The following is a 27,974-nucleotide window of genomic DNA, read 5'->3' on the forward strand; positions in this document are numbered from 1 at the left end:
TTAAGGACTCCTCCCCCTTCTCTTCAACCCGCCTGGAAGCAGTGACCCTGAGAGGCCTGGGGGAACACTCCAGGCTCTGGACAGCGGTCTCACTCTGGGGACCTCCTGATGGACCCACAGCTCCTTTTACCCGATGACCCCATGACCTTCTGATGAGAATGCCTCCACATTCTGTCAGGGGTCAGAGGGAGTTCAGAGAAAACAGACATGACCCTGTCCAATCTCTCTTCAGCTGGCTGACTCTGTCACCTTTCGAAACCCAGCCCAGAATCAATCATATCCCTCAGCAATTCAGCACTATGCCGTGTCCCAGTCCCTCTCCCCAGCACTATGTGCACTGCCTCCCCCATCAGACTGTGGCCTCCTAGAGTGGGGAACGATGTCACTTAGCACAGTGCGTGGCACACAATAGATGCTCAACCACTGAAGACAGGAATGCCTGGGTGTATGCTTCTAGGTTGGCAAGTTTCTGCTGCTACCACAGGGCTCTGCTGTAGAGGAAAGTAGACCTAACAAGCCACCAACCAATCCTTTTTTGTGTATTAATTCACATAGTATTGTCCTCAGTTTATCTGCATTTTGAAAGAGAACCTCCAGAGAGAAGAATCCAAAGGTACAAAAAGGAATGACTCTCCAGGGGTGGAATTTCAGGCACCGCGATGCACAAATGACATTCTGGACTACTCCACTTTGGAAAACATGCTGCCTGTTAGCCTGCCAATCTGAACCTTGTCAATTCCCGGATGTACGCAGGTGACATTCACGCAGCTGGATGAGCATGGGAACTAACTAGTCTCATAAGTCACCTGTGCCAAACCAGCTAGCCACTACCACGCTGGCTGTATCTTCTTCTTTGTAATTAAATTGAGTTTCATATCTATAATAAGCAACAACCCTAGTAATAAAGCTAAGGATCAGGAAGACAAAGCATGCAGAACAGATGTGAATGCAATTAAATCCTCAGCAACTGCATCATGCTTTAAAAAACCTCAACTCCACTTGTATCTTCATGGGAAGAATGACTATCACTGCTAATTAGTGGAACTGCCCAATCATGTGAATCAGTGCACAGCTTCCCGTGGTGAGATAGTTCCAGTATGGTCACAGCCAGCTTCCTCCGAAGGCTGTAGACCTGAGGACCCACAAGGCTTCTTAAGCATGGATGACCTGCTTCCAGTTGCACGCCGTAGTGCAGTGCTGGATTTCCAGAATAATTTTCCCAAACAGAAGTTTTAGATGGCTTAGACATTTACTGTTAAGTATCAGATAATGTAACAGGCACTCTCTCGAAATTTTTAACTGTAGAGAGACATCTCATATATCTCTCCCCACTTCCAGAAATCGACAGTAACGATGGTTTCAGGCTCCTGGCCCCAGTCCTTTATCTAAGACACAGAGCTCCCTGGAGTGTCTCTAGGACACTCCCAAACTACCAAAATTAGGGTGCCATGTCAGTTATGCAAAAGAGGCCAGAATATCACCCATGTGTCCCAGGGAAACAAATGCCCCCCCCCCCCCCCTCGTCCCACCCTCTCTCAGGGTCCATTTCTCCTCCTTTCACAATGTTTAGTTCTAGTCAGGATTCCTGGTCACCTTAGGAGGTCTCTTCATTCCCTGAACCTGCGGCTGTTGCTTGTATGTTAGAGAGAGAATGCTTTGCACTCCCACCCAAACTCGCACAGCACGACACTCTACCTTATGTTTTCAGCTCTAAAGAGAACATTTCCAGGGGCTTCAGATGAAATCCATCCTATTAGCCAACCTGATAGTTGAGGAGTCTCTGGTACCCCCAGCCAAAACTCCTAAATCTTCCTTTATGCGCATTTCTTTTCTTTGACCCATTCAACATAAAGAATTGGCTTCTCTTTAAGTTTTTATTTTTTAAAAAACTTTTAGCCTTTTCAGCTTCAGTTTTAAATCTCTTAAATTCTTTTGTGTGTGTTTCTTCTTGAAAATTTCATTAGCAGTTATCTTTAGACTTATTTCCTTTTATTTTTTAGTCTGTACTTCTAATTTGGTCTTTATTCAACTCTAAGTAATGGTGGACAAGTTCTGTGCCGTGCATACACACACTAGAGCAGAGGAGTCAGGCCATATTTTGTTTTTCCCTCAACACACATTCTTTTGACCCTTGCTCACCACCACAGCGACTACATATTTGAAGCTCTCTTTTAAGTCATCCCAGAGTAGCAGGTATTTCCGATTTCTTTGACTTTTGTTCATATCACGTTTACCAACTCTTTGATCACCCTTGTGGGTCTCGTTCTGACCCTCTGCAAATTTATCATATTCTTTTTATTTTCGTTTTTGAAGAGAAGATGAAGATCCAAAGTAGGATGTAATTCTCTTGGAATCATAACTACATGGTTCTCATTTTTTTTCATGCATTCCTAAACATCTCATTCTGAGGATTTTCTTCCATATCTGCCCCCCATTACTACTTAATCAATTAACCCACAACATGAGCTGTTTCTCCGACAGCTATGCAAAAAGCACATGGGTAAGAATTTTTGGTATACTTTCATCAAATTACTGATGATACATTCCCTAGAATATTACTGCATAAACAATAAGACTTATGACCAAAATTTTATTCTAGGGAATTAAGATTATTTTGTCCTCCCTGTTTTCTAGGGCTGAGAATACTTTTTGAAAGTATGTCTTTTTAAAAATTAGAGTAAAACATGCAGCACATAAAATTTTTAAGTGTACACTTCAGTGGTAGCAAGTACATTCACACTGTTGTGCAACCATCACCACCACCACCATTCATCCCCAGAACTTTATCATCCCAAACCCAAGCTCTGTGTGTTTCTTACCATCCCAATCCCCTCCTCTTGGCAATTGCCTCCTGGCAATTTCCACTCTACTGAAAGCATTATCTTCTTTTGCCTCTGACCTAAAAGTAAAGGTTATCCTTGTGTTATTACCTACATTAAAAGATGACAAGTACCCCCGGGTGAGAGGCCCAGCTTTGATCCTTGTCTGTAAGGGAGGAGACACTCCAAAGTAAGAGAAAAGCCATCAGGGAAAAGGATGTGCTTCTTTGGGAGACAGGGTGAGGAGCTGCCTGGAGAGGAAGAAGAGAGGCCAAGGAAGGGATGCTTATTTCCTGGTCCTTTGCCAGAATGGGGTGGAAGCGTCACCCTCTATCCTCACAACGGAGACAGTGGGACTTGGGTTCTTGGTGCCCTGGTTAGGACCTCGCTTCACAAAAACACAAGCAGAAGAGACTGAACTGACTGTTCTGTGGCATGTCCTTAAGGAAGAGAGGTGGAAGCATATGCAGTGGAAAGTGGAGACAAATGGGGTGAAGGGAGGGGCAGCGGGGAGTTAGGGCTCCCACTTGGAGACAAGATGACTCCACCAGGGGAAAGGCTTCTGGTCATGCACAGTGAGGTGGGCTCAGGGAAAGTCAGATGATACTCCTCTTCAACAGGCCAGCAAAGCAGGTAGGTGGGCTCATGTGTCCACCAAGCAGCAGCAGCCACGTGGGAGAAAGAGGAAAGTGAGGGAGAGAAAGCCATTTCCCCAAGATTGGTCCAGCAGCGTTTACACAGAATAAAATCCAACTTCTGGGCTACATTTAAGGAGGGAAAGAAAGTGTTCACCAACTGCTGATAGCAATTTTTCTCTTGATGCCTTCTTCAAAGATGGAGACTTCTGGCACCATTACAAATGATTTGCAAGGCATGGAATGAAAGCGGATGGCTTCTCTAATGAGAATGTAAAGTCAACATTTAGAAAGAAGTTGTGGGAACCTGACCGAATTACATCATCAGCTCAGATCTGATTTGTTTTGTTAAACCGTGCCATCAGAGGGCAGCCTCTGTTCACACCAGTCATGAAGGCTTCATATTAAGGGAAGAGAGCAAGTGTCCAAAATGCTTCCCCTTACACATCATGCCCTGCCTGCTTCTCCAGTGATTGATTTATTTTTAAGTGTTTTGTTTTTATGAATTTGTGTTGGCATTGGAGCCACCATGTGAGATAAATGAGGAAAAGCAGCAGAAGGGAAGGAGAGTGAGGGAGTCATGTATGAGAAACACAGCATGCCATGGAAAGAGGGCTCTGAGACGGTAGTTTGAAGTAATTGAGCACACTGATACGTGCTGTAATTTGCCTGGAGTATTATGACCTCGCAGTGCTCCCAACCAGACCTTCCCAGGGTCTTCCCTGCAAGATGTCAGTGGGGCTTGAGGGGGACTCTAGGCTGGAAAGCTACTGCCTCCTCTCCCCGCCACCACCCCAAAAACACTTAGCCAACAAACAAAGAGCAGGGATGAAGGGAAGATAAATTGAACTGTCACAGTCTTTGCAGTGGGTGGATCTGAGATGCCCTTAAAGAGATTTCGATGATGCAGAGAGGCTGAACTTTTTCAAAAATTGTAATTATCTCAGTTAGCTCTGGGAACGGACACATGAAACCAGAGTACACAGATATTAAAAATCCTCCTAAAACATCACAACAGAGAGTAGCATCTTTTAGGTTAAGGTCATTCGGACTCAATTCTCCAGGTAGCCCAGTTGGAAAACATTTGTCCAGCTCAAAGTTTTAAGCAGGTCAAAAACCATGTAAAAGAGCAGTATTGTGGACATCCTCACAAATCCCAACTGGCCTGAAATTTCTGCTGGGTTCAGAGTTGTTTATCTCCCCTAGCACAAAGCCTTCTCCAAAACAATGACAAAAATACCTGTTTGGTCTCATCTCTCTTGCTTCCTATGTTTGAATTATTAAAACTGGATATGGTGAAATGGTCCTTGTAGGTCTAAAATTAGGGAAAAGAAGAACAGAGCAAGATGCCTAGATGATGCATAAGTAAAGCAAGTCAGCCTTCGAATCGCCAAAAGCTCACAGGATAGCATTTTGCATCACTCAGAGTGTCTACATTTCTAGATAAGAATGCTGTACTTAATGGAAGAAAAGAAATATTGGGAAATTTGTTTTAGTATAATGCCATACGCTTCAGAAGTTCAGAACATTTATGTGCGCAACCTATAAGGAGAGAGGTGAGACTTCCATTCTTATATTCTGCTCACCAGCAAGTGTCTTGCTGCATGTTAAGAATGTATGAATATTAGAAATCAAATATCAACAAAAAATATTAAGTTACAGTATCAATTCTTCTCTTAAAAACCTCATTATCTTGAACCAAGCCAACCGTATGGCTGTCAGCAATGATCAGGTTAGGTTTCTTCAGATTAGTTTAATTATGTCTTTGCCTTACAATTCAAAATATAGAATTCATTTTTAAAAGCATGGGAAAGCCCTCTTAACACGTTCCAACCTAATGGTTTTTCTGTGATTATATACTGAGGGCTTTCTTTGTATACGCAGTTTGCCATTTACATCTAAGACATTTCCTGGTGTTTTAACTTACCATGTTCAATGGATTTAATACAATCTCACAAAGTATTAAGGCTCAGTGTGTCATTCCATTCATGCTCATGGATGTCTCATACCTGAAGCCCCAGCCTTGTGCATGTAGGATGGCAGGAGAGGATGAGATTGCTCCTGCAGGTAGCATGAGCTTTGTAAAGGACCAGAGCCGCTCAGGCCAGTGTCTCCTTTTTCCTGCTTGAAACTCTTGACTGCCATCCTTTTTTTACTATGCCCACCCCTGGGCTCCCACCTACGAATTCCTTTCAGTCCTTCTCATTGACTGGCTTTAGCTCATGCTTGTCCCTGTGCAATGAGCACCCTTCCCTTTTGTGTAAACTGGTCTGTCCCTCATATTCCAGCAGCAATGGCTTCTGTTCTGGAATGTCCTTCCACACTTCCTCCTCCAGGGAGGGCACGTCCCACGTCCCATCTCCCCTGGAGGGGACTCCAAGACCCTTGCTCCTAAAGTCCTTCACACTTTGTTGCCATGCTTCCTTAATGGAAGAAAAATACACTTCCCCAAAAGCAAGGAAAATATTTCTAGTTCGCTGTGGAAGGTCCCCATCCTGGAGCAGCGTACAGAAGATAGAGGGTTCTCAGTACAAAAAAAATGTGTTCATTGAACAAAATGGAATGGATGAAGGAGAAATGAGCATGAGCTGAACCCTGCCCTCAAGGTCATAGAGACACTGCCAGGCTATCCAGGGACAGGAACTCAACTGGAGGCTCAGAGTGAGACTTTATAGAGATGCTCTTGAATGCCACTCTGTAATATCGCGCCGGTTGTATTTAGGAAACAGCAGCAGAGCACTTCACAGACCTCTGCAACTAAAAACTACAAAGGAAATATTTTTTCTAAGGCTAAGCAGTTGTCAAAGACATTGTGTATCATTCCTAATACACAATCAAATAGACACACAGCCTGGATGGAAAAAAAAAATAATCAAAAGTGATGCAGTAATTGCAGCTGAAAATAAACAGGAAAGTATGAGAAAAAACGTTATTGGGATATATCAGAGGAAAGATTACTTATAACAATCTCCTTCATAAGGAATATAGGAATATATGTTTCAATTTTGCTCAAGGATAAATTGCTGTTATTTATTAAGAATGATTGGTTTTGGTACACATTTTTTTAAGTGTGCATAACAGTCAATATATGTCTGGACTTGTCTTGTTTCAAATAAAATGACTTCCCCTTAAAAAATAAATTCCACTTTGCATATATGTAATATTCTTCTCTGAAGGAAGCTGAAGGGCTTTCCTTCATTCACATGTTTGGAGCATCCCTACAAGGTAGGAGCGGGCAGGACTTGTTCCTAACTTATAGATGGGAAAATAGAGACCTCCCATCCTCACCCAAAGATGAAATTGCTAGCCCAGAGTCATGGTCAGTGGGAAGGTCTCATACCTAGAGGTCCTGGCAGCCAGGCCAATACTCTTTTCTGCAGATGTGGGGTCTTCTCAAAGTACTTATCAATTCTTTCTCATGATGAAATTGATCAAAATTGAACAATTCTCGGAAATGTATTCAATAGTGGAGGCCATGATAAAGTATGGTTACCAGACTGTGCTCAGCACTGCTGACTCAATTAAGGTACTAGCTTTGGCTTCTCATTAGAGATTCATACTGTCTTGAGTCAATTATTAAAATTCGTTACATTGCAATTTGTTTTGATTGTAAGAATTTGACCCATGAAGCAAGAAGAGTCAAATCATGAGGTTAGAAGATGTCAGGGGTGATGCAGAAGGAAACTCATGAGAAAAGCAAGGGTCAGGGGGGCCATGCTTTGCTCTCTGCAAGTTATAAGACGTAATGCCTGAAATAGTTAACAAGATAACTTTGTTATCTAGTTATGTCTAATTATATGTTCTTGGCCGACTGGAAGTGAGAGGCAGGGTGCATACCCCAGACAATCCAGTCACAAGCCACTCCCCAATGTGGTTGGAAAAGCACTTGGCTACTGAGTCACTGAGGTTGATCTGCAGGTGTTCTCTACACTTACTCACCGTCCAAGGGAACTCTGGTTAGCAGGTAGGTGGGGAAATCTCAGGGGGAACTTGCTTTTTTTTTTTTTAAGATTTTATTTATTTACTCATAGAGACAGAGAGAGAGAGGCAGAGACACAGGCAGAGGGAGAAGCAGGCTCCATGCAGAGAGCCTGACGTGGGACTCATCCAGGGTCTCCAGGATCACGCCCTGGGCTGCAGGCGGCGCTAAACCGCTGCACCACCGGGGCTACCCGGGAACTTGCTTTTAAAGATAAGGTGGCACTTTCTCTTTGCTGCTCCATAACTTGCTCTGCAGAGTCTCGCTTTCTACTTGAATTGCACAGGGCCTGGTGCACAGCAGGGAAGTCCTTTGAAGGCTAAAACCTCCTCCCAGTCCCTAGACTGTTAGGCATCCTGTGGCAGGGCAACTGAGCCAACTCCAAGCAGCTCAGATGTGAACTCCTGGAGCAGCTAACACTCAGGGGAGCCCTGTCTTTCTCTGAGTGCCAGCCTCTCTGGGTGCCTGGCCCTGGGTGGGGAGTGGGGGTGGAGGATGGAGGGGGGCTGGGCATTAGGCCAGCTTCAGCTAGCAGGACCTCTGTTGCTCTCTTGCAGACCTGTGACGTCCTGTTATCCCCAGGGGAACTGTAGCAGTAAGGCAGGTGCCTGTCAGTTGGAGGAGGAGGGAGGCCCAGGGGTCCTGGGCTGTTCAGCATATCTGCTGCTAGACCCAGGGCTCTGGCAGCCCATGCCAACCATGAACACAGACGTGGGCCAGCCTGAAGAGAGCAGGAATCTGAGACCTGCTGGTTTATAGTAAAGCACAGTGACAAGGGGAGTCAGGCTAAAGGAGGAAAAGAATGCCCAGAACTGGAAGTCAGCAACTTAGCAGATCAAGAGTCTAAAAACCTAAATTTGAAGATTTACATTATGATCAGAAGGTCCCTGAAGCTGAAGAAAAAAACAGAGTTCTAAAATACCCACCCCCCCATCAGCGTCAAACGTGCATGATTTAGAATTATCAAATAGGGTGTTAAAAAGTTAGGCAGAGAGGCCAGTGCTCACATTTTGGATCCTGTAAGACACATGACTCCACTACTCAGCTATTCCCAGAGTACTGTGTGGGTTCCAATTGTATAAAAATGTGCAATGAAATATTTCTGTTCACATACCCATCTCTTGCCTCTTAGTTTATTTGTTTCAATACCTACCCGATTTTTTCTTTAAAATGGAACTGTCAGGTCAAATGGCTTTGCATTAACATTATTTCAAGTTTTCAAGAGATTTAAGATTAGTATTTTAGAGAGAAATGAAGCTTCTGTCCAAATATTTCAAATTTGGATCCCTCCACGGCAATAATAAATGGATTAGAGTCTTTTCAGGGGCAATTACACCACCTTGAAAAGGAAAGTAGATTCTAAAATAATTGTTCATTAGAAGGAGTTTAAGTACTAAAAAGAAATGAAAGAACCATTAAGCTGGAAAATATCTTACCTTGAGAAGTTGAGGAAATGAACATGTCGAGTGAATAAATAGGGCTGTTCGGCAGTACTTATATTTTTAATCAGTTCCATCTATTAAAAAAAGTACAAAATTAGCATATATAGGATCTAATTTACCAAACTATATTAAGCTAAAGGTTATGTTCCCTACTCCTTTATCCTCGCTATTACCTCTTGGACCAGGGCCAAACAGCTGTGTTTTGTGCAGCATCTATGAACTATACATTAGACTTCTTGTTGAAGAAGCCTAAAACTGCTACCCAAATTATAGTCCCATATTTAATTTAGGTGATTGCTACCATGAAAACAATGTGACAGGTTAAGTCATTTTAACTGGAGAATTCAGTGTGTGGCTGTACTGAAACGCAAGTTCAAAAAAAATGTCTTTATTCCCCTCCTTTAAAAGTCAAACCAAGACAAGAGATTAAACATTATTTTGCATTTCTATCATGATTATTACTGAGATCTACAGAAATACTGGAAACCAGTTCTGCAGAGTTTAACAGTAGGAATCAAATGAGGCAACGCCTCATGATTTTCCTCTTTGATTACAAAAGTTTACAAAGCAAATATTTTACAGGGACACAAATACCCAAAACTTCTTGGGGTTCTTGTGGGTGGTCACCTGAAGTATTTATTTGCAGTGATCAGCAAGGCAAAGAGGAGTTTATATGAGAATAAACTAACGTTTATGGTCTTCTGGAACATGTCATGATACAGAAAATGTTTAGTAAAATCTGTTAGAAATTCCAAGCATTCTTACGACTCCCTGACTTCCTGAATTCCATTTTCCTTTGAGTTTCTAATTGGCCCTGTCAATACTGACACACAGTGGAACTTTTTAAGAGCGCCCTGAAAACTGCCACTTGGGATGTGCATCAGCAGTACAGCATCTTTTAGGTACTAGTCCATCGAAAAAGCTGAAACAAAGGTGATCGTTTATGTGTTAGCCTTAGTTGCAGCAACAATAAAACCAGAGTCTGGAAATCCCAGTTTGTGTCAAGCAGGACAGAAAACCCAGCTTTGCCTTGGTCCCTCATGTCCAGCACGGGGCTAACACATACAGAAATGCTCAATAAATGTTTATTGAATGCATTAGCTCCAACTAGTACCTGCATTACAGATTGTTACACTAGGATCTCAGGTCTAAAACCTTTAGACATTCATGCTCACAATGATTGTTTAAAGAAATGAAATTGAATTTTACAAGTAAATGACTTTCAGTTCATAACCTGTGCTCTGTTCATCAGTGGCAGGCGTGGGTAAGTAATGGGCTCTGTCCTCCAGCTGGAGCGTAAAAGGAAATTGAATCCTGCCTCTTTATCTGTTGTTTATCCTCTATGTACCCCCGGCAATCCCCCTGCATGTCCCAGACCTTGTTTTTGGTAATAGAACTTCCTGCTTGGTCACAATGTAAATTTTCATTTTTGATGGACCTAGCAAACAGAATTACAGATTTGGAAGCACAGCCAAAGACATCTGAGCATATCTGCCCTAGACACATAACTCTTTACTGTGTGTATATTTGACAGAAAGACCACTTCATGCTTAGATCTCTGGATTATTTTTATTCAACTATTTCTCTGCAAGGATAAGAGTAAGATGAGAAAGCCCCCTGGTATTGTACAGGAAGACTGGAAGAACGGGTCAGAAGAAAAACTGTTTCTCTCACATATTTAACATTATATTACATTCTCTAAATACATGTCAATGTGTTAAACTGAACGGGAGAACAGTAGTGGTTAGATTTGGAGATAGTGCCATAATAGTCATAAAGCTGTCTGTTTCATGGGGAGAAATGGATTAACAGTGACAGTGCATAACTCTTTCTAGAGGTACCTTCAAACATAGAAGGAAATTACTAATACTCATGTTTATTGCATTAGTACAGTGAAGTCGGAGAGTGCATCCAGCTCTAGTACCGCTAGCACAGGTTTAAGGCATCACAGTCAAGATGTCCTTTGACTGTCTTCACAAATACTAAGACTTTCTCCAGGTCTCATGGCAGGCAGTGGTCTCCCGTGCCCCTACTTCCCTTCCCCAGGGGTTCCCTCCTGTTCCTCTCACTCTGCCAGCAGCCTGTCTCTTCTCTTGCCTGAATCTTATCCACATGGGTGGCATGATGAATGATGATGGCACTACCTAAAATCATCCCAGAAACCACCTGTCCTCTTCCTTGGCTCATGCAGGATCACTGCTCGCCTTTATTGTGATTCCACTACCTACATTCATTCGCCATTCATTCATTCATTCATTCAGCATTTAGTGAGAGCTTACCAGGCCCTGGAGATCAAAACATAAATAAGGTAAAGACACAGAAAGATAAGACAGTGGAGTGTGTCCTAATGGTGTCCACGATGGCCCAAACCACACTCTTGGTCCTTGTTCATCCCTGGTCCTTATCCAGCTATCCCACCTCTGGAGAGTGTGGTCCTGGTTAATGATCTTATCCATATTTTTACATTTGATCTGGGTCTTTCCTGACTTTTGTACTTAATCACTTGCTAAGTCATGTTGATTCTACCTTTACTATCACCCTTAACTGGCATTCATGACGTCCTGTGGCCAGCCAAACCAGACCTCTCTTTGTTTCTTCCTCACGCTGTGTCCAAGCTCAGCCTAACCTTCTCCTTCTAGAATGTTCTTCCTCTTTTGTCTGCATGTCCAAACTCTAACCACCTTTGCATCTCACTAAAATGCCTGCCTCTTTCCAAGTAGTTTTCCTGGATCTCCTTTCATTCAACATCCATTGACTTCCATCTCTGTGTCAGGCTTGGTGTCGTGACTATAGAGATAAAAGATTTGACTCATGCTCTCAGGAAGCTTAAGGTCTTATGGGTGAGGTGGACTGGCAGGCAAGTCTCATTATGCAATAACCACCATGGGGTAGGAAGCACAGAGGTGAGGCATCTATCTCTGCCTGCAGACAGAGAGGTAATATTTCCCCCAGGAGGCATTCCTGAGTGGTTTGCAAGGATCTGCAGGAATTACCAAGTGAAGAAAGGGACCCGCAGCATTGCAGGCAGAGTGTACAGGAGATACAAAGGACAAAACCCAAAATGACCTGGATATTAAAACTGCCAGGAGTTTTGTGTGCTGGAGGTCAGGTGTGGGATCTGCCAGAAAACAGATTTGATGAGAGAAGAAGGTAGGAGCTGGGTAATTGGGACCTTGGACGTCATGTGAGGAATTTTAACATTATGCTATGGGCAATTTGCAGTCAGAAAGGGCTCCCCCAACCCCAGTGATCTGAGATCAGGATGGAGAATGTGAAGAAAAAGGGAAGAATTAGACAGACAGTTTAGCTAGAAAGATGGGGCAATATTCCCCTAGGATATGATAAGGGCATGAGGTAGCAACTTATTAGAAATGCATATTCTCAGGCGTCACCCCAACCAACGCCATTAGAAGAAACTTTAGGGGTGGGGCTTGTCAATCTGCATTTTAACAAGACCTCCAGAGGATTCTAAGGTACTGAGGTTTGAGGACCACGGAAGGAAGTCACTGGAAGTGAAGACAGATGGAAAGGTTTAGGGACGTTAAGAGGGAGGATCTTTTCAGCCTTGTGGCCAGGTGGTGACAGAAGGGGAGTGGTCAAGAGAGCTTTCCAGAGCCCTGGTGGCATCTGAACACAGGTTGGTCCTCATTCATGGGGACGGGCAATGCTGTGCAAGTAACAAGTCTGGCTGCAGAAGTGAAGCCAAATAGATTGGTTTTGACTGTCCTTGGCTAGAAATCCTGTTGTTTTCTTTGGTCTCCCACAGTGCTTTGAGGATCTTCTAGGGTGTACACTTTTTATGTTATGTCATAGTTGAGTTTGTGTGCTAGCTTTGAAGCAGATTGTAAACTCCTTGAGGGTGGAGGCCGGGATGCTTCCAGAAAGCCTAGCACAGAACCCTTACCCCATAATTCTTTATGGCATGAAGACACCCTCTTCAGAAAAATGTTTTTGGAGTCAAGAAATGTTCACTGAAGACAGAATTATCTCTCAGGCAACAAGGTGAGCCTTTCTGGGACAGATTTGTGCATTCATCACCTTGGTGTTATAACATCTGAGATGTAGCAATGCTCAATGATCATTTCCTGAGTGGTTTCTGGGCTACACTCCGTACCCAGCCCCTTCTTCACATGCTATCATTCATTCTCAAATGACTCTGTAAGTATTATTATCTACACTTTACAGATTAAGAAGCTGAGGCACAGAAAGACTACATACATAGCTTAAATTCTCCCTGGTAGAAAAAGGGAGAGTCTAGATTCAAACTCAAGTTGGTCTGACTCCAAAAATCCTGCTCTTTATCGTTGAGCTGCAATTGCCTCACCATTCCTGGTGCTTTCTGATCTATACATAACCTCTTAAAATGGGAGGAAGAGGCCAGTTAGCACAATAACTCCAGAAACTAAAGAGGGTTTATGGGGATATAAATTTTCTACCTTTCATGTGATATGCTGGAAAACTGAAAGAAAGTGGTAGCAGGTGGAAAAGCATTAAAAATAATAAAATACGAAAGCACTAAAATATCAGAGAAAATATTTTTTTTAAAGTTCGAGGTGGGAAAACAGCATATTTTAACAAGAACAGGAATGAGTTTAAAATACTGGAGAAAAAAAAAGTGCTATGAAATGGAATGTATCTAAAGGAAGATGTTAAAGTCACAGTGCATCTGAGAATGAAAGAGAATTGAGGTTTTATTTATTTTATTTTATTTTAGAGAATAGAGGCTTTAAAAAAAGGTAAATATCAAACAGAATTTATAATGCAGAGGATCTGTGAAGAAGGGACTTTTAATCTTTTGTTTTCAATCTAACTGGCTGGGATGGTAGAGCAGAAAGCCTTTACCTGTCAATTCTACAAACATACCAAGTCAGTCAAAGACTTCGCTCTTAACTTCTTTAGGAAATGCTTGTCAGCAGTAATTGACAGAGGACTGACTCCACTCTGGTCTGAACTCTCGTGTCCCTCCTGAGCAACTAGAGGCCCTATAATTTTGAAAAACATCTTAATGACAGAAAAGACATGTTTTTAATACATCAAAGGAAAATAAGGAGTAGCTCAGAGGAGAACTCTGTGGCCCTTTAACCTCAGAGACCGAGAGGATGGGAATAGACTCAGGTTACCTTTCCCTCTTCCTCTTGCCTGGGGAAGCCCTTCTAGAACCAGGCAGGATGGCCTTCCTATCTTCAACTCAGGGCAACACATGCCTACAATGAAGACTAAGTCCATCATGGGTAGCAATGATATGAATAAGGTGAAGAGGCTGGCTCTGAATAGCAGAGAAAATCAATCTTGTGACTACCATTGGTCGGGGAGGAGAAAACATTCTAATTTTTGGGGACTTCTTGCTTTTTCCTCCTTTTACCTTTTCTTTCTACTGAGTTTCCATTTAGCAGACTCAGCTTTTGTCTACAAGAATCCAAGATAAGACCTTGTTTGCAGAGTTGGGTAAACTCATCTCTCCTGTGACCTGGCGATAGATTCTCTGCTAATCTTGTTGGTTTGGTTTCAAGGTCTGGTTGGAGTAGCTCTGGTGCCTGTGGACAATGTCCCTACTACTATAAAATCAGGAAACTCTAGGGGTCATTCTGCGGAGACTTTTCCAGACAGGTCTCAAGCAAAGGAAACATTCCCAGGATAAATGTGCAGGCTCCCAAGGAGACACCACTCATTACTTCAGAGAAGGTTTGGAAGACTCTCAGATGAAAAAGGAACTTTGCTTGCTGAGTGGAGGGTTCACCTTAGTAAAATGAAAACTTTCCAATAATTAGAGCCTTTTGTGTGATGATTCTTCATCAGAATTATGCATGAAGACATCTTTGGGATTTTTTTTCCCCAAAGATACAAATACCAGAACTCTACCCTTAAGAGTCTAACTCAGTACTTTGTAATAGGACCAGGAGACATGTGTCGTGAAAAAGCTCCCAAGATTTTGATGCCTATCATGATTAAGAACAACTTATTTAATGGCTTCCCACTGTCCACTGAATAAAGTTCCTCCTCCTCAGCCTAGCATTCAGGGTTCTCTAGGATTTGACCCCAGTTTTCTTGCAAGTCTTATTCTTTCCTATTCTTCTTGAACACCTGCTCCTTCCCATAAAATGGGATGGTAATATCTTCCTAATATTGTTGATGAAAGGATTAGAAATAAGATGCACAAACATCTAGTGTGCTGTCTGGTGTTCAATGTACAGAGTTATTAGTAAGTCCTCCATAAATATTCACCAAAATGAATGAAGACACAATAGTGAGACCAGCTCCAGCAAGAAGCAAGTGAACCTTTGTTAGTAAATAGAGGCCAGATGCCCCTGCCATAGGAAAACCTGGCAGGAGCCCCCATGGCCTCTAGACCATCTTCAAATACAACATGGTTTCTGTAGGTGAGTTTTCCTTTTTTGGAGTTGTGATGCTATACAGGCTTAGAGCTTACAACTGGCGAGAGCAAGGCAAAGGAAAGTTTAAAATATGGTGAAGCAATTCTCTTTTTGACCGAGAGGTGAAAGCAGTCTCAAGTGGATGGGCACAGGATCTCTGTCTTTTCCATTCTTTGAATACTTTTCAAGGTTTTGATCATTTGAATAGCTTTTGAATAGAGTCAAAGCAGATGTGAAGTTTATAGTGAAAGAGTAGCCTTTCCTGGCATGATTGGCAGAAGCAAAAGAAGAGGCTAGTGCAGCATTTTCCAAGCTGGAAGTCTGAGTTTTGTCTGATGCACGTGACAGCCACAAACATTCATAAAGACTCCCCTGGCCAACTAAGATTGGGAACTCTAAGGAAAGGACAGTTCAATAGACTATTAATTTTGTTTTTAACTGAAAGAATTCTCAGTCTTTAAAATGTGAACAATTGGTATAAATTTCCGAGGGGGGCCGAGGCAGCATTCCCTAAATTTATTTAACCATGATATTTTCTTTAAAAAATTTTTTTCAGTGTCTTAGGGGACTAAGATTTTTAGGAACACACTTAGGGAAATGTTGATATGATAGTTTTGACAGGATTCCTAGCCTGGTGTGACATTTCATTAAAAAAAAAAATACAGAGTTTTCTGGACTCTATCCCAGAATCTCCAGGAGAAGGGCCATTGTAACTTTATGTTTCATAAGGCTCTGCTGGAGATTCTGCTGTGCAGCCAGAATGGGAAAACAGTACATCAGGAGAATGGCTTTGGATTCAAGAAGACCTAGGTTCAAGTCTAAGCAGCAGACAGTCATTCTATTATATCTATTATATTACATTTGAAGTGACTTAATCTGGTTGTCTTAATTTTCCCATCCATAAAATAAATAATTATACCCATTCACTGGTATGATTTTTGGTCCAAAAGAATTAAATGAAGTAATGAAGCAAAATAATTTGCATGTAGTAGGTGCTGTTTCTAATTTGCAATTCTCAGTAGCTCTGACATAAATAAAAATAGTAAAATTATTTGCTCTCTTGTTCTGTTCGGCTCACATGCTGAGAATTTTTGCCCCTCTCCCACAAAAATGAAATAATTTTGAATCCTTTATATCCATGATGTGTTGTGGTGCACTCTGACCTTTGCTGTACTCTGAGCAATGATTTGAAAGAGGTGATTATAAGGCTTTTGGAGATCACATTCATGTCTTCTGGAAAATAGTTTCCTATCTTTCAAATTGTATATAATCTCCATTTTCCCAGAGATTATCTAAACCAGCCCAAGAAACTGAAATCTGGTTTCAGAGTATAAGTGGGATGATGTCATCAAGGGCTTGTATCATATATCCTGGAAAGGTCCAGCATTTGGCCAGCAGCAGGTGTCCCTGCTCTTCTCTTCAGGTAGAGTTTTAAAAATATAAACTTCAATGGTCTTTCTGTTTCTATAAGGGCAGATTTAATGGGATTTTTATTGATGTTGTAACATTTGGTGTCTTTGTGCTCCCCTTTCTTTTTAATAATCCCTCCAGTATCTTATTTCATTAAATAGACTTAGTTAAACTCAGTATTCTGCTCCTGCATGCATGTGCGCACATGCGTGGGTGTGTGTGTTATGACAGCTAGCCTCCAGGGAGAAATGTATGCACGAATTTGACTCTGACCCCAAGAAGTGCCTCTGTGTATGAATGGAATGGTATAGATAATTCCAGTTCTATGAGTGGATACTATTCCAAAGTTCATTTGTAAGTCAGTAGTTGGGAACTTGGAACACATTTTCTCATAAAAGAAATGTTCTACATGGTGGAGAGAGACCTGGCCAGCCCCCAAGGGCCTGTTTAACTCCTGCTACACCTGAAGTCGGTTTGTTTCTAACTATGGGGAACAATGTTTCCATGGGAACATGTTTCCAGAGTTTGCTTAAAGGTTGAGAACCACTGACTGTAAAATGTTAACTCATCTCCTAAATCACATCTTCCTTTTTTCTTTAATAACTTATCAAGCAGCGGAGCTATTCTTACCACAAATTATTTCTTGAGTATATTAGGTTAAAATAATATTTTTTTTCCCTCTGCTTGTTTTATGCACTTTGTAACTTAAGCAAAAAGGATGCATATAATGGGAAAGAGTTCTTTTAAGCATTCTTGAGCTTTTTGGAAGTTGGGTTCTTGTCATTTCTTGGCTCTCTCTGCATGTCACACCAGTCAGTGAGCTGCAGAGAAGCAGCTGTCACTCGTTATGTTTGTTGTCATGTCCAAATTGTTTGTTTTTTCTCTACCTTATCATTCCCTGAAGTTTTTAAGACATGCCTTATAATTTAATAGGAATCTGGAATAATGAAGTCATGAAATATATTCCAGGTCACACTGACCACAGGAATCAGAAGTGTTTCAACTGCACCATACACAGATTATGCTAGAAGTTGTATAAATATATCACAGAATCATAGGGCTGGAAAGAACCTTAAAAGATTGTCTAGTCTGTTCCCTGGCTTCCAGACAAGCCAATCATTCCAAACAGATGAGAGCTAACCTCTCTTTTAGAGGAGGAGAATGACTTTGTCTTTAACCCTTCCTAGGTTTAACAATGTATATACCATTAGCAAGTTATTATTTTAAAATCTAACATGCTTCACTTGACCGTTATAACTGCATTTTGTTTTCTCATGTTTGCTTCTCATAGGAAACAAAGGAGGTGCAAAGCCCCAGTGTATTTAAACACCATATTTTGTCCTCTCTCTTCTAGTGCATTCCAGAACACCACAGTGTCTCATACTTTGGTTACCTTTGTCCTGTTCTCTCTGGGTTGTTTGTACCCTTTCAGCAGTGGGCACTAAAATCAAGCTACAGTGTTTTATGAGGCATCTGAGAACTGGGCATACACACTCTTCAGGTGTAGGAATAAATATAATCTGATACACAGACCCAAGGGCCTAGACTCCAACGAAAACCAAATTTAATAATTGTAATAACATCAAAGTAACATAGGCTAATTATTTATAGTCACTTTCTTTCAGGCAGTGACAGGGCATGATCAGATGAGCTTTTTGATCAGGTAAGGAAATGAAAGAGAACCTAGTTCTATTAGAGTTATTCATAAAATGTGATATCCTTAAATGTCACCAAGTGTACTTTTTCTGTTGAAAGCCTACTACACAACTTATAAGGGCTGATCTCAAATTATTTTTTGCTAATTGGAAATGACTTTTCAAGCTTGATTCTCAGCTGTTAGTGAAAGTTTTCAAAGGAATGGGCTTTTTGATCTCTACACTGGAAGACACTGAACATACTGGCCTTACTGCAAGTACCACTAGGCAGTAACACTCTTAAAAGGTCCTGCTATCCCCCCAAGATAAAAGAGAAAGATGGGCTATTGTAAATTAATAATGAGATTCCTTCTGTTGGGAGGTTTTGAATGCCTCAAAGGTGAGGATTGTGCCAGAAAGAAGTGGACATGGGTAAAAATTTCCATAATTATGGTTTCAATCTGGTAGTAAACCATATGCCCTGTTTATTACCCAAATTTCTGTACTCATTGGGTGGTGTGATGGTTAATTTTATGTGTCAGCTTGAGTAGCCAAAGGGTACCCAGATTAAATAGTATTTCTGGGTGTGTCTGTGAGGGTGTTTCTAGATGAGATTAGCATCTGAACAGTTGACAAAGTAAAGTAGACCACCCTCCCTAGTGTGTCAATCCCTTGAAGTCCTGAATAGAAACATATGCAGAGCAACGTAGAATTCTCCCCCTTTTTCCTGCCTTACTGATTAGGCTGGGACATCACATCTTCTCTTCCCCTGCCCTTGCATCAGGATTTACATCATTGACTCCTCTGGTTCTCATTCCTTCATATCCGGACTAAAACTGAATTGCACCAATGGCAACATGTCCACTTGTATGACTTGGCTACATTGAGATTGAATTCTTCCCAGGAAATGGGTAATTCTTTGGCTTCCATTGAATATACCAAATGCTGCTTTGGAAGCTCAAGATCCCCTGAGCTTATCCATTATAAGAAGCTCATGCTCCTATCATCCAATCAGATTTCTGGCCCAAAGAGAATTTTCTCTTTATTATAACCATAAAAACTTAGAGCAGTTGTGAAAGAAAAGCAAAAGAAAAAAATATCAAAATAGTTTTCTGTTTTTGTTGTCAGGAAGTCAGCATTATTTGTAGCTCAGTAGTATAACTATTTGAGAATTATGCATTGCTAATTTTAGCTAAATAGACAATGATGAGTATACACTGTCCTTCATCCATCTTGGTAAAAGTATTGATGAGTATTCCCCAAAGGAATACTTTGGGGAAACTTCCTGTTTAAAGACTTCCTTCAGAATCTTTAACTTAAATTTCCTTCCACACACTGGTAAAAATACAGTATGACATTGCAACTCTGGTATTTGTTAGGGTGTTTGAGGGATGTCTTGTAAGACACCCACTAATTACACAAATGAATTGACACAAAGTACAATCTAACCATGGGCAAAGACAACTTACTTGTTCATTTTTAGTAAGCCTGGTTTTGTTGTGAATGTCTGATGTGACCAAATTGAATCCGTGCTTTTCTGACAAGATTCTCAGAAGCAAGACCACAGTACGACTCCCACACTTGCCTACTCTGTTGTAGACCACCTGGCTTGGGAAAGGTAGCACCTGGGAAAGAAAGAGAAAACAAATATAAGACTTTGGTTAGAGTACTTGGGATTCTTCCCTCAATTTCAGAACAATAAATGTCCGGTCACTCTAAATGAGAAGAGTCCATATCAAGTCAATGAGAGAACAGAAGCAATGAACTAATGTTTTTCCTTCATATTTTAACCTGAGAGAAATCTTGGACTCTGTATCTATCTCTGCACTGATACTTAAAACTGGGAAGATTTCATGCCAACTATAAGACTGATTATGAAGCTCCTTTTCTTTTTAGGAACAAACTATATAAATATGTGCTTTGATGACAATATGCTTTTGCAAGTTATATTATGGTTTATTAGAACTTAATTTGTAGAGTGGTCATGGAAAAATATAGTAACTAAAACTTGAGACATAAATAAAAGCTCCCAATATAATTCACCCTTTCAAAATGTACAATTCAGTGGTTTTAATGTATTCACAAAATTGTGCAACCATCACCTCTATCTAATTCCAGAACATTTTCATCACCCCTGAGGGAAACTCCATATCCAATTAGCACTCACTTTTCATTTCCCTCACTACCTTGGTCCTGTGAAACCACTTATCTACTCTCTGTCTCTATGGTTTTTGCCTATAGCATTCCCGACATCTCTTATAAATAGAATCATATAATATGTGACCTTTTGTGCCTGGCTTCTTTAAAGTTAGCATAATGTGTTCAAGATTCATCCATATTGTAGTATGAATCTGTACTTAATTCCTTTATATGGCTGAATAATGTTACATTGTATAGATATACCATATTTTGTTTATACATTCAGGAGTTGATGGACATTTGGATTATTTCCACTTTTTGGTTACTATGAATAATGCTGCAATGAACATTTGTGTATACGTTTTTGTGTAGACATATGTTTTTGATTCACCTTGTATATATCCTAGGAGTGGAATTGCTGGATCATATGGTAATTCTGTTTAATTTTTTTGAAGAACTGCCAAACTGTTTTTAATGCAGCTGCACCATTTTATATTTCCACCAGCAACACATGAGAGTTCCAATTTCTCCACATCCTTGCCAACACTTATTATTGCTCTTTTTTTTAAATAGCCATCCTAATGGATGTGAAGTGGTATCTTAGTGTTTTGATTTGCATTTCCCTGAGGACTAATGATGTTGACGATATTTCATGTGCTTATTGGACGTTTGTATATATTTTTTTGGAGAAACATCTATCCAAATCTTTTGCCTATTCTAAAACTGGGTTGTCTCCTTATTATTGAGTTTTAAAAGTTCTATATTTATTCTGGATTTGTGAATATATGATCTGCAAACATTTTCTCCCATTCTATGGGTTTTCTTTTCATTTTCTTGACTGTGTCCTTTGAAGTACAAAAGTGTTTAATTTTGATGAAGTTTAATTTATCTAACTTTTCTTCAGTGGGTTATGTTTTTGGTATGACATCTAATAAACCATTGCCTAACCCAAGAATATTTTCTAAAGAGTTTTATAGTTTTAGTGGAAATATTTAGGTCTCTGATTAATTTTAAGTTAATTTGGTGTATGATGTGAGCAAATGATCTAACTTCATTCTTTTGCATGTGAATATCCATTTGTCCCAGCACCATTTATTGAAGACTATTCGCCCTCCATTTAATTGTTTGGCACCTTGTTGGAAATACACTAATCATAAGTGTATGAGTTTATTTCTGGACTCCCAATTCTATCCCATTGATCTATGTGTTTGTTCTTATGCCAGTGCCACAGAGTCTTGAATACTCTTGCTTTGTTATAAGTTTTGAGATTGAAAAGGATTAGTCCTTCCAACTTCATTCCTTTTTAAGATTGTTTCAGCTATTCTGGGTCCCTTGTATCCTACATGAATTTTAGAATCAGCTTGTCAATTTCTGCAAAAAAGACAGGTGAAATTTGATAGGGATTGTGTTAAAACTATAGATCAATCTGGGGACTATTGCTATCTTAATAATATTAAGCTTTCCAATCCATGAACATAGGATATATTTCCACTTATTGAGTTCTCATGTACTTTGTTTCACCGATGTTTTGTAGTTTTCAGTGTACAAGCCTTACTTCTTTTATTCTTTTTGATATTATTTTAGATAGAATTATTCTCTTAATCTCATGTTTGGACTGATTGTTCATTGACAGAAACAGTTTATTTTTGTATATTGATCCTGTGTTCTGAAATCTTGTTGAACTTATTTATTAGATCTAATAGCTTTTTTTGTGTGGATTCTTCAGGAATTTCTATATATAAGATTATGTCATCTGCAGAAATGGTTTTACTTCTTCCTTTCCAATATGGATACCCTTTCTTTTTCTTTTCTAATTGTCCAGTTTATAACAATTTTGATAGACTAAGAAGCCATTATGAAAAGCATCTGATTAAGTATCTTTATTTCCAGTAAGGATAATATTTCCGTCTTGAATGCTCAGCATTGAGGAACAACTGACAAAAGATCATCAAAAGAGTCCATAATTCAGAATATATCCATAACAGAAGGACATAAAAAGGCCCAAAGCTAAAGAATATAGTACAATATAAATACAAGTATACCCCTAATTGCCTACTGTATGTAATATGAACTTTGCCTTTGTAAATTATAGATTTACTTATTTTTCTGAAATATTTTATATGCAGAATAGCATTTTATAAATTTGGAACTTAACACTACTTGCCATTGGAGTAAAACATAATATCTGTATCAATCACTTAGTAATTATGTACCATTTTGATATAATTTTTCCAGTATGTATTTTTTTTTAATGAGCAATACCTTGTTTTTTGTTGTTGTTGTTGTTTTGTTTTTTTTGTTTTTTTGTTTTGTTTTGTTTTTAGGGCCAGTATTTTTTTTTTCAGTCAGTATCTTCTAAAACATGCCATACACACACACACACACACACACACATATGCGTGTGTGTATATATATATATATATATATATATATATATATATATATAGAGAGAGAGAGAGAGAGAGAGAGAGAGAGAGCCTCCACATTGGTTGGTTGGCTGCTATGAGGGATTTAATGTGCTATTTAACAGTAATTAACACAATGATTCTGTTAAAATATGAGACCAGGAGTATCTTCAAATACAGCTGATCTTTCCAACCAAAAGCTAATAAAAGGCTTCAGGGTAAAAAGGTAATCAATCATTATAACGGGTCATTTTATTCATGTTTTTATCACTGAGTACCCAAAAAGTAAGCTCACTGGAACAACTGCAGAAGTTCAGATATTCAGATAAATCATATATGGTCTTCCTCATGAGGTTATGATCCAGGGAGGGTGAAATATAATAGGGTATTAATAGTGTTTGTAAATTGGACTTAACATAATAACCAGGCTGGGGTATAGACTATAGTTGTGACAGAGCTGCCAATATAAACAGAAATTTTCATTTCTTTGAAGAAATAAACTGCTTAAGATTTGGATGAATGCATTTTCTTGTCTTCTAGCATAACATAGTACAGCAAGGGCGAGTTGTTTGTTACATCTGAATTGCTGACTAAGAAGATGTGAGTTACCACATATGCAAGTGTTTTTTTTTTTTTCCAAGACTACAGGTGTATCTTAGAAGATTTAAATGAAGAACTGAGGCACTCAGTTACAAATCTTCAGTGAAAACACTTAGCGTCTCCTGAAATTTTTGAGGACTTAACACAAGCTTCCCATCTACTTCCTTTTGCTAATAACTAAAGATATTTATCTACCTTTTGGTTATTTCTTACTTTTAAAAAATTGCTCATTCCAATTCTTTCATTAGTCTTATGGGAGGTTACCAAATAAGAGTTATAAATAATTAAGAAGAACATTTTTGTCATGACAAGAAAAAAATGTTTTAACTATGTATGGTGACAGGTTTAACTATACTTACTATGGTGATCATATTGCAATGTACACAGATATCAAATCATTATGGTCTGTACCTGAAACTTATATAATGTTAGTTGTCGATCAGACCTTGGTTAAAAGAAAAAAAAAAAAAGAACACTTACATAAAAACAAGAATCCCTGCATAATTCCCACAGCTGTATCTACAATAATATTTGAAAAGGAAAGAGAGCTTAACATCCCCACTGTGACTCTATTTTTACCACTTCTTTAAACACCAACATACAGCTACAGGGTATGAAAATTTAGCTAGAACATGTGTTTTCAGATGAAGCTTCTAGAATCAGTCTAGTTATTGTTAAAGACATAACATACACCATCACAAACATAAACCTTTCTCAAAGTTAAGATGGGGCTTTTAAATAATTTTCTAAAGGAACCTGTGTAATGCTCTGGAAACTGGCAAATTTTAGGCAGGCTAAATCAATGTGTTGATGTTGGATAAGGTGTTAAAATTAGCAACAGCAACAAGTTGATTCATCTCCACTTTGATAGAGCTATAGATCTCCTGAAAGTCTGCTTTAAAAATCATTGTCATTTTTTTATTTGAAGAGTTCTTCCTGGAAAAGAAGGGGGAAAAAAAGGAACTGATTTTTATGAAAGGCTGAACCTAACCCAGTCCTAGGCTCTGTGCCATGTAAACGCTTTTAATCCTTGTTAATACTACTGAGTCAAAATAGTGTAACTGTCTTCATTGTAGCTGTGCACTTCTCTAGGTGGTTAAATGATCAAATAATTTAAGCATCATTAATCACACCTAAGTGATTCTCCTGTGTGGCCCTCTCTTCTCCATACATGGTAGATTCATAGAACAACAGAGTTTGAGGTCTAGAGCAATTCAGAATAATCCACCCACTCTAATCCCCCCACACCAGCACTACTACTCTCTATCATCCTCACTCCCAGCCCAATGTATGTTTGGCTTGGCTAGACTTTTCTTTCATGTTGTGTTTTCATTCTCTCGAGTACCCTATGAGGGAGATATCATGACTATTTTTAGATGAACAAACCAAGGCACAGAGAGATCATTTGATATTTTTAATGTCAAAGAGTGGCACATAACAGCTAAAGCCCAGCTCATAGCTCTCCTGATCCCTAAGACAACAGTTAATATATTATAATATCAAATGGTGAAAATAATGTTTAGTGTGACTTCTGTAAGAGAGACTATTTCCTCTTTTATGTCTTGAATGTTTCCAACTCCATTAAATGCTATTTTGTCAGCAGTCAACTATCACAACAGTGTTGTTGGCCATTATTCATCCATTACCCAAGTCTCTGGAATGCTCAAGTGGAATGGATAGGCGTTAAGTAGTTTCTTTCTCCTTCCAGAGGATGCACCATAGAAGCTAATGTAATCCCAGAGTGTCAAAGCAGCTATTGGGTGAAGGAGAGTAAAAGAGTAAAAATATTCACCCCTTCCCCTAGTCTACTGTAGGCAATCACAGAGCCTTGGATACTGTGAACCACTTCCACCAAGAAAGGAAAACCAGGAAGCAATAAGTCATAGTAAAACATATATGAAATCCTAAATACACTTGAAATGTCTATCAAGACAAAAAATGCCTTCAAATGATAAGCTTAATGACTTCTAAAGGCCTCTTAAGGTCAACCTCAACATCCCCATTTTTTTCAACAGATATTTGCCCATTATCAGGAGAAAACTATAACCCAACTGTAAATTGCATACAAATTGTGAACACTTACTCTTTCTTTGGATGCCCTATAAAGAAGTACACACTAAAAGTCCTCATCCTCCCCCACTCCCCAAATGATTCTTCATTCTTGGCAACTATGGTTATATGAATGTTATGTCTGTGGTTTCTATTTTATGGCCAATTTGTAAAAGTGAAGGGAGCTCCAAAATAGTTCGCTCTATGAATTATATATTTTTATGTTGCCTGCCTTGTAAGTTCTGCAAATGCCACAAATCCCCAGGGGCTGACAGGCTTGTGTGGAACATGCCAAATAAACAGAAGTCTTTCCAAAATCCTGAGCACAACAGTAACTACCACCAGATGACGTCCACAATTTCAATCACTTGTCCCTGGTTTGCAATGGGAAGGGGGACAAAGCAGACTTTCTAGGTAAAAAGCAAGCTTGGTCTGGACCAAGACTCTCATAGCCTATGATTACAGGACTCTCTGGGGACTGGTCTTGTTGGAAGAATTAACATCAATCCCACTTTTAAGTCTTTGCAAAATGACATTTAATATGGTATGTTACAAGCTGTGGTTCCCAAATGGCTGTATATTTGAATTACCTGTGGAACTTTAAAACTAAATTTTTCTGGGCCCTACTCTAAGACTAACTGAAACAGAAGGTCTAGGATGAGGGTCAGGAATACAGCTCTCAAATGCTCCCAGGGGCCTCTGCTATGACTAAAGGGCCAAGGTGGGAGAGTGGGTTCTGTGTGTGAATGCTAGAAGGGAGTTGGGGAGGAGGAAAGCACTGTCCCTTCTTCCTTGGGTCTCCCTTCAGTCTCCCTGGAGTGCTGATGGCCTCCAACCCATAGTTAAAAGTCACAATTAGCCCTGACAAATATGCTTACACTACAGTAATGCCTACTCACCCAGGATGGTTAGAGAGCAGGTGTGTTGGTTAACTGAATATGTAGGTTATCTGAAATTCATACTAAATATCGTCAAAGTATTAGACCTAACTTAAAACTAACGTTATGCTGAAGATGAAATGACTTTCTCTGAGAAACAGAACTGCACCTTTTGATTTTACAGGCCATCTTTCCCACAGTTACTCATATCAATGTGGGACAGTCAGGGCCAGGGCTTTGTGAGGCCCAAACTCAGGGGCACTTCTGCTCCTCGCTGTCCTTATGACTTTGAGCAGCAGTTCAAATCCATTTGGTGAACCCTCATTTAAAGGACTCTGAGGATACTGCAGGGGCTAGGAATCAGCCATATTACACCCTCCTCATCCATAAAAGTGGAAGGTGTTAGAAGCCAAGAAATAATCCTCTCTTCTTTAACTATTATTCACTTTAATCTTTATTGGTATTAAGATATAACCAGGAAATGCCTTAAAAATTAAAACTTGATTTTAATATTTTTCCTTGTCAGACACAGTCATAAAAGAAATAGAAAAAAAAAACACAGTTCCAGTAATTTGTGCTGATAACATGGATTCCAGCTCCAGGGTGTACATAGTTCTCTTCTGGAAATTTTGACATTTCTGTCCATGTCCCACTCTTTTCTGGGCTGGTCATGTAATAAATCTTCTTTTATGTTCTTATGTTTCTCTTCCTTTCCACAGTTTTAATCACTTCCAGCTCTCTGTTTATTTTAAGACCATCACCAAACACCACAGCCTGCACAGGGCTTCAACCTTCCAGCTGTGCTTTCCAGAACTCTGGTGGCCATTGTCACTGACTTTTGCCCACCAAACCACTCTAGGTCCTCTGACAAATGCATCTCCATTTGGTAATCACCATCAACTTTCCAGACCCCCGGGCTAATTTCCTCCATCCTAGAGGAGGAAACACTTAGGACTCATTTAAGAGTTTGGGGTACTTGAGTAGCACAGTCAGCTAAGCATCTAACTCTTGATTTCATCTCACGTCATGATCTTAGGGTCCTGGGATCAAGCCCCATATTGGGCTCCCTGCTTAGTGGGGTGTCTGAGATTTTCTCTCTCCCTCTATCCCTCCCCCAGCTCTCTCTCTCTCAAATAAATAATAAATAAATAAATATTAAAAAATAAAACCCTATATGTTCCCTCATTGCCAAACCTCTTCAATAGAAAGTTCTTTCTATCCACAACTCTCAAATGGCATTCCTGTGTCTAATTAATTCATAACCTATCTTATCCCAGAAGCCTTGCTAAATATGAACCTTATGCTTTGTCTTTTCCTCCTGCTCCCCCTTGAAACAATCTCATGTCTAATGCTATCTACAGAAAGATGAATAGCAACAAATCCAGTACAAGCCCATCTGTTTTATTTCTGTAATAGATTGGATATTTCATGTGCATAGTGGGTACTTAATAAATATGTGTCTTAATTCAATAGACTGGATAAAAATACCACTAAGTGTTGTAACAGAACCAATGCTGTCATATTTGTCATTATTAAGGATGCTCTTTTGGTTGTCTTCTAAAACTAAAAGAAAACCTATCCACTTTTCTCAACACTCATATTCTGAAATACTC

General features: G+C 39.8%; 1 protein-coding gene across 2 annotated transcripts in view; it reads right to left on the bottom strand.

Annotated features, from left to right (window-relative positions):
* The window catches only part of UST (uronyl 2-sulfotransferase), a 294,362-nt gene that overhangs the window by 105,536 nt on the left and 160,852 nt on the right, over positions 1-27,974 (bottom strand). For both annotated transcript variants that reach the window (XM_072718839.1, XM_025997981.2), the window contains exons 3-4: positions 19,760-19,915; positions 8,870-8,949 (exon numbers count right to left, since the gene is read on the bottom strand). In XM_072718839.1, coding sequence (XP_072574940.1) covers positions 8,870-8,949; positions 19,760-19,915 — 236 coding nt within the window. The remainder of the gene's footprint in view (positions 1-8,869; positions 8,950-19,759; positions 19,916-27,974) is intronic.

Source organism: Vulpes vulpes, chromosome 1, assembly GCF_048418805.1.
Source record: "Vulpes vulpes isolate BD-2025 chromosome 1, VulVul3, whole genome shotgun sequence".
NCBI classification, from domain to species: Eukaryota; Metazoa; Chordata; class Mammalia; order Carnivora; family Canidae; genus Vulpes; species Vulpes vulpes.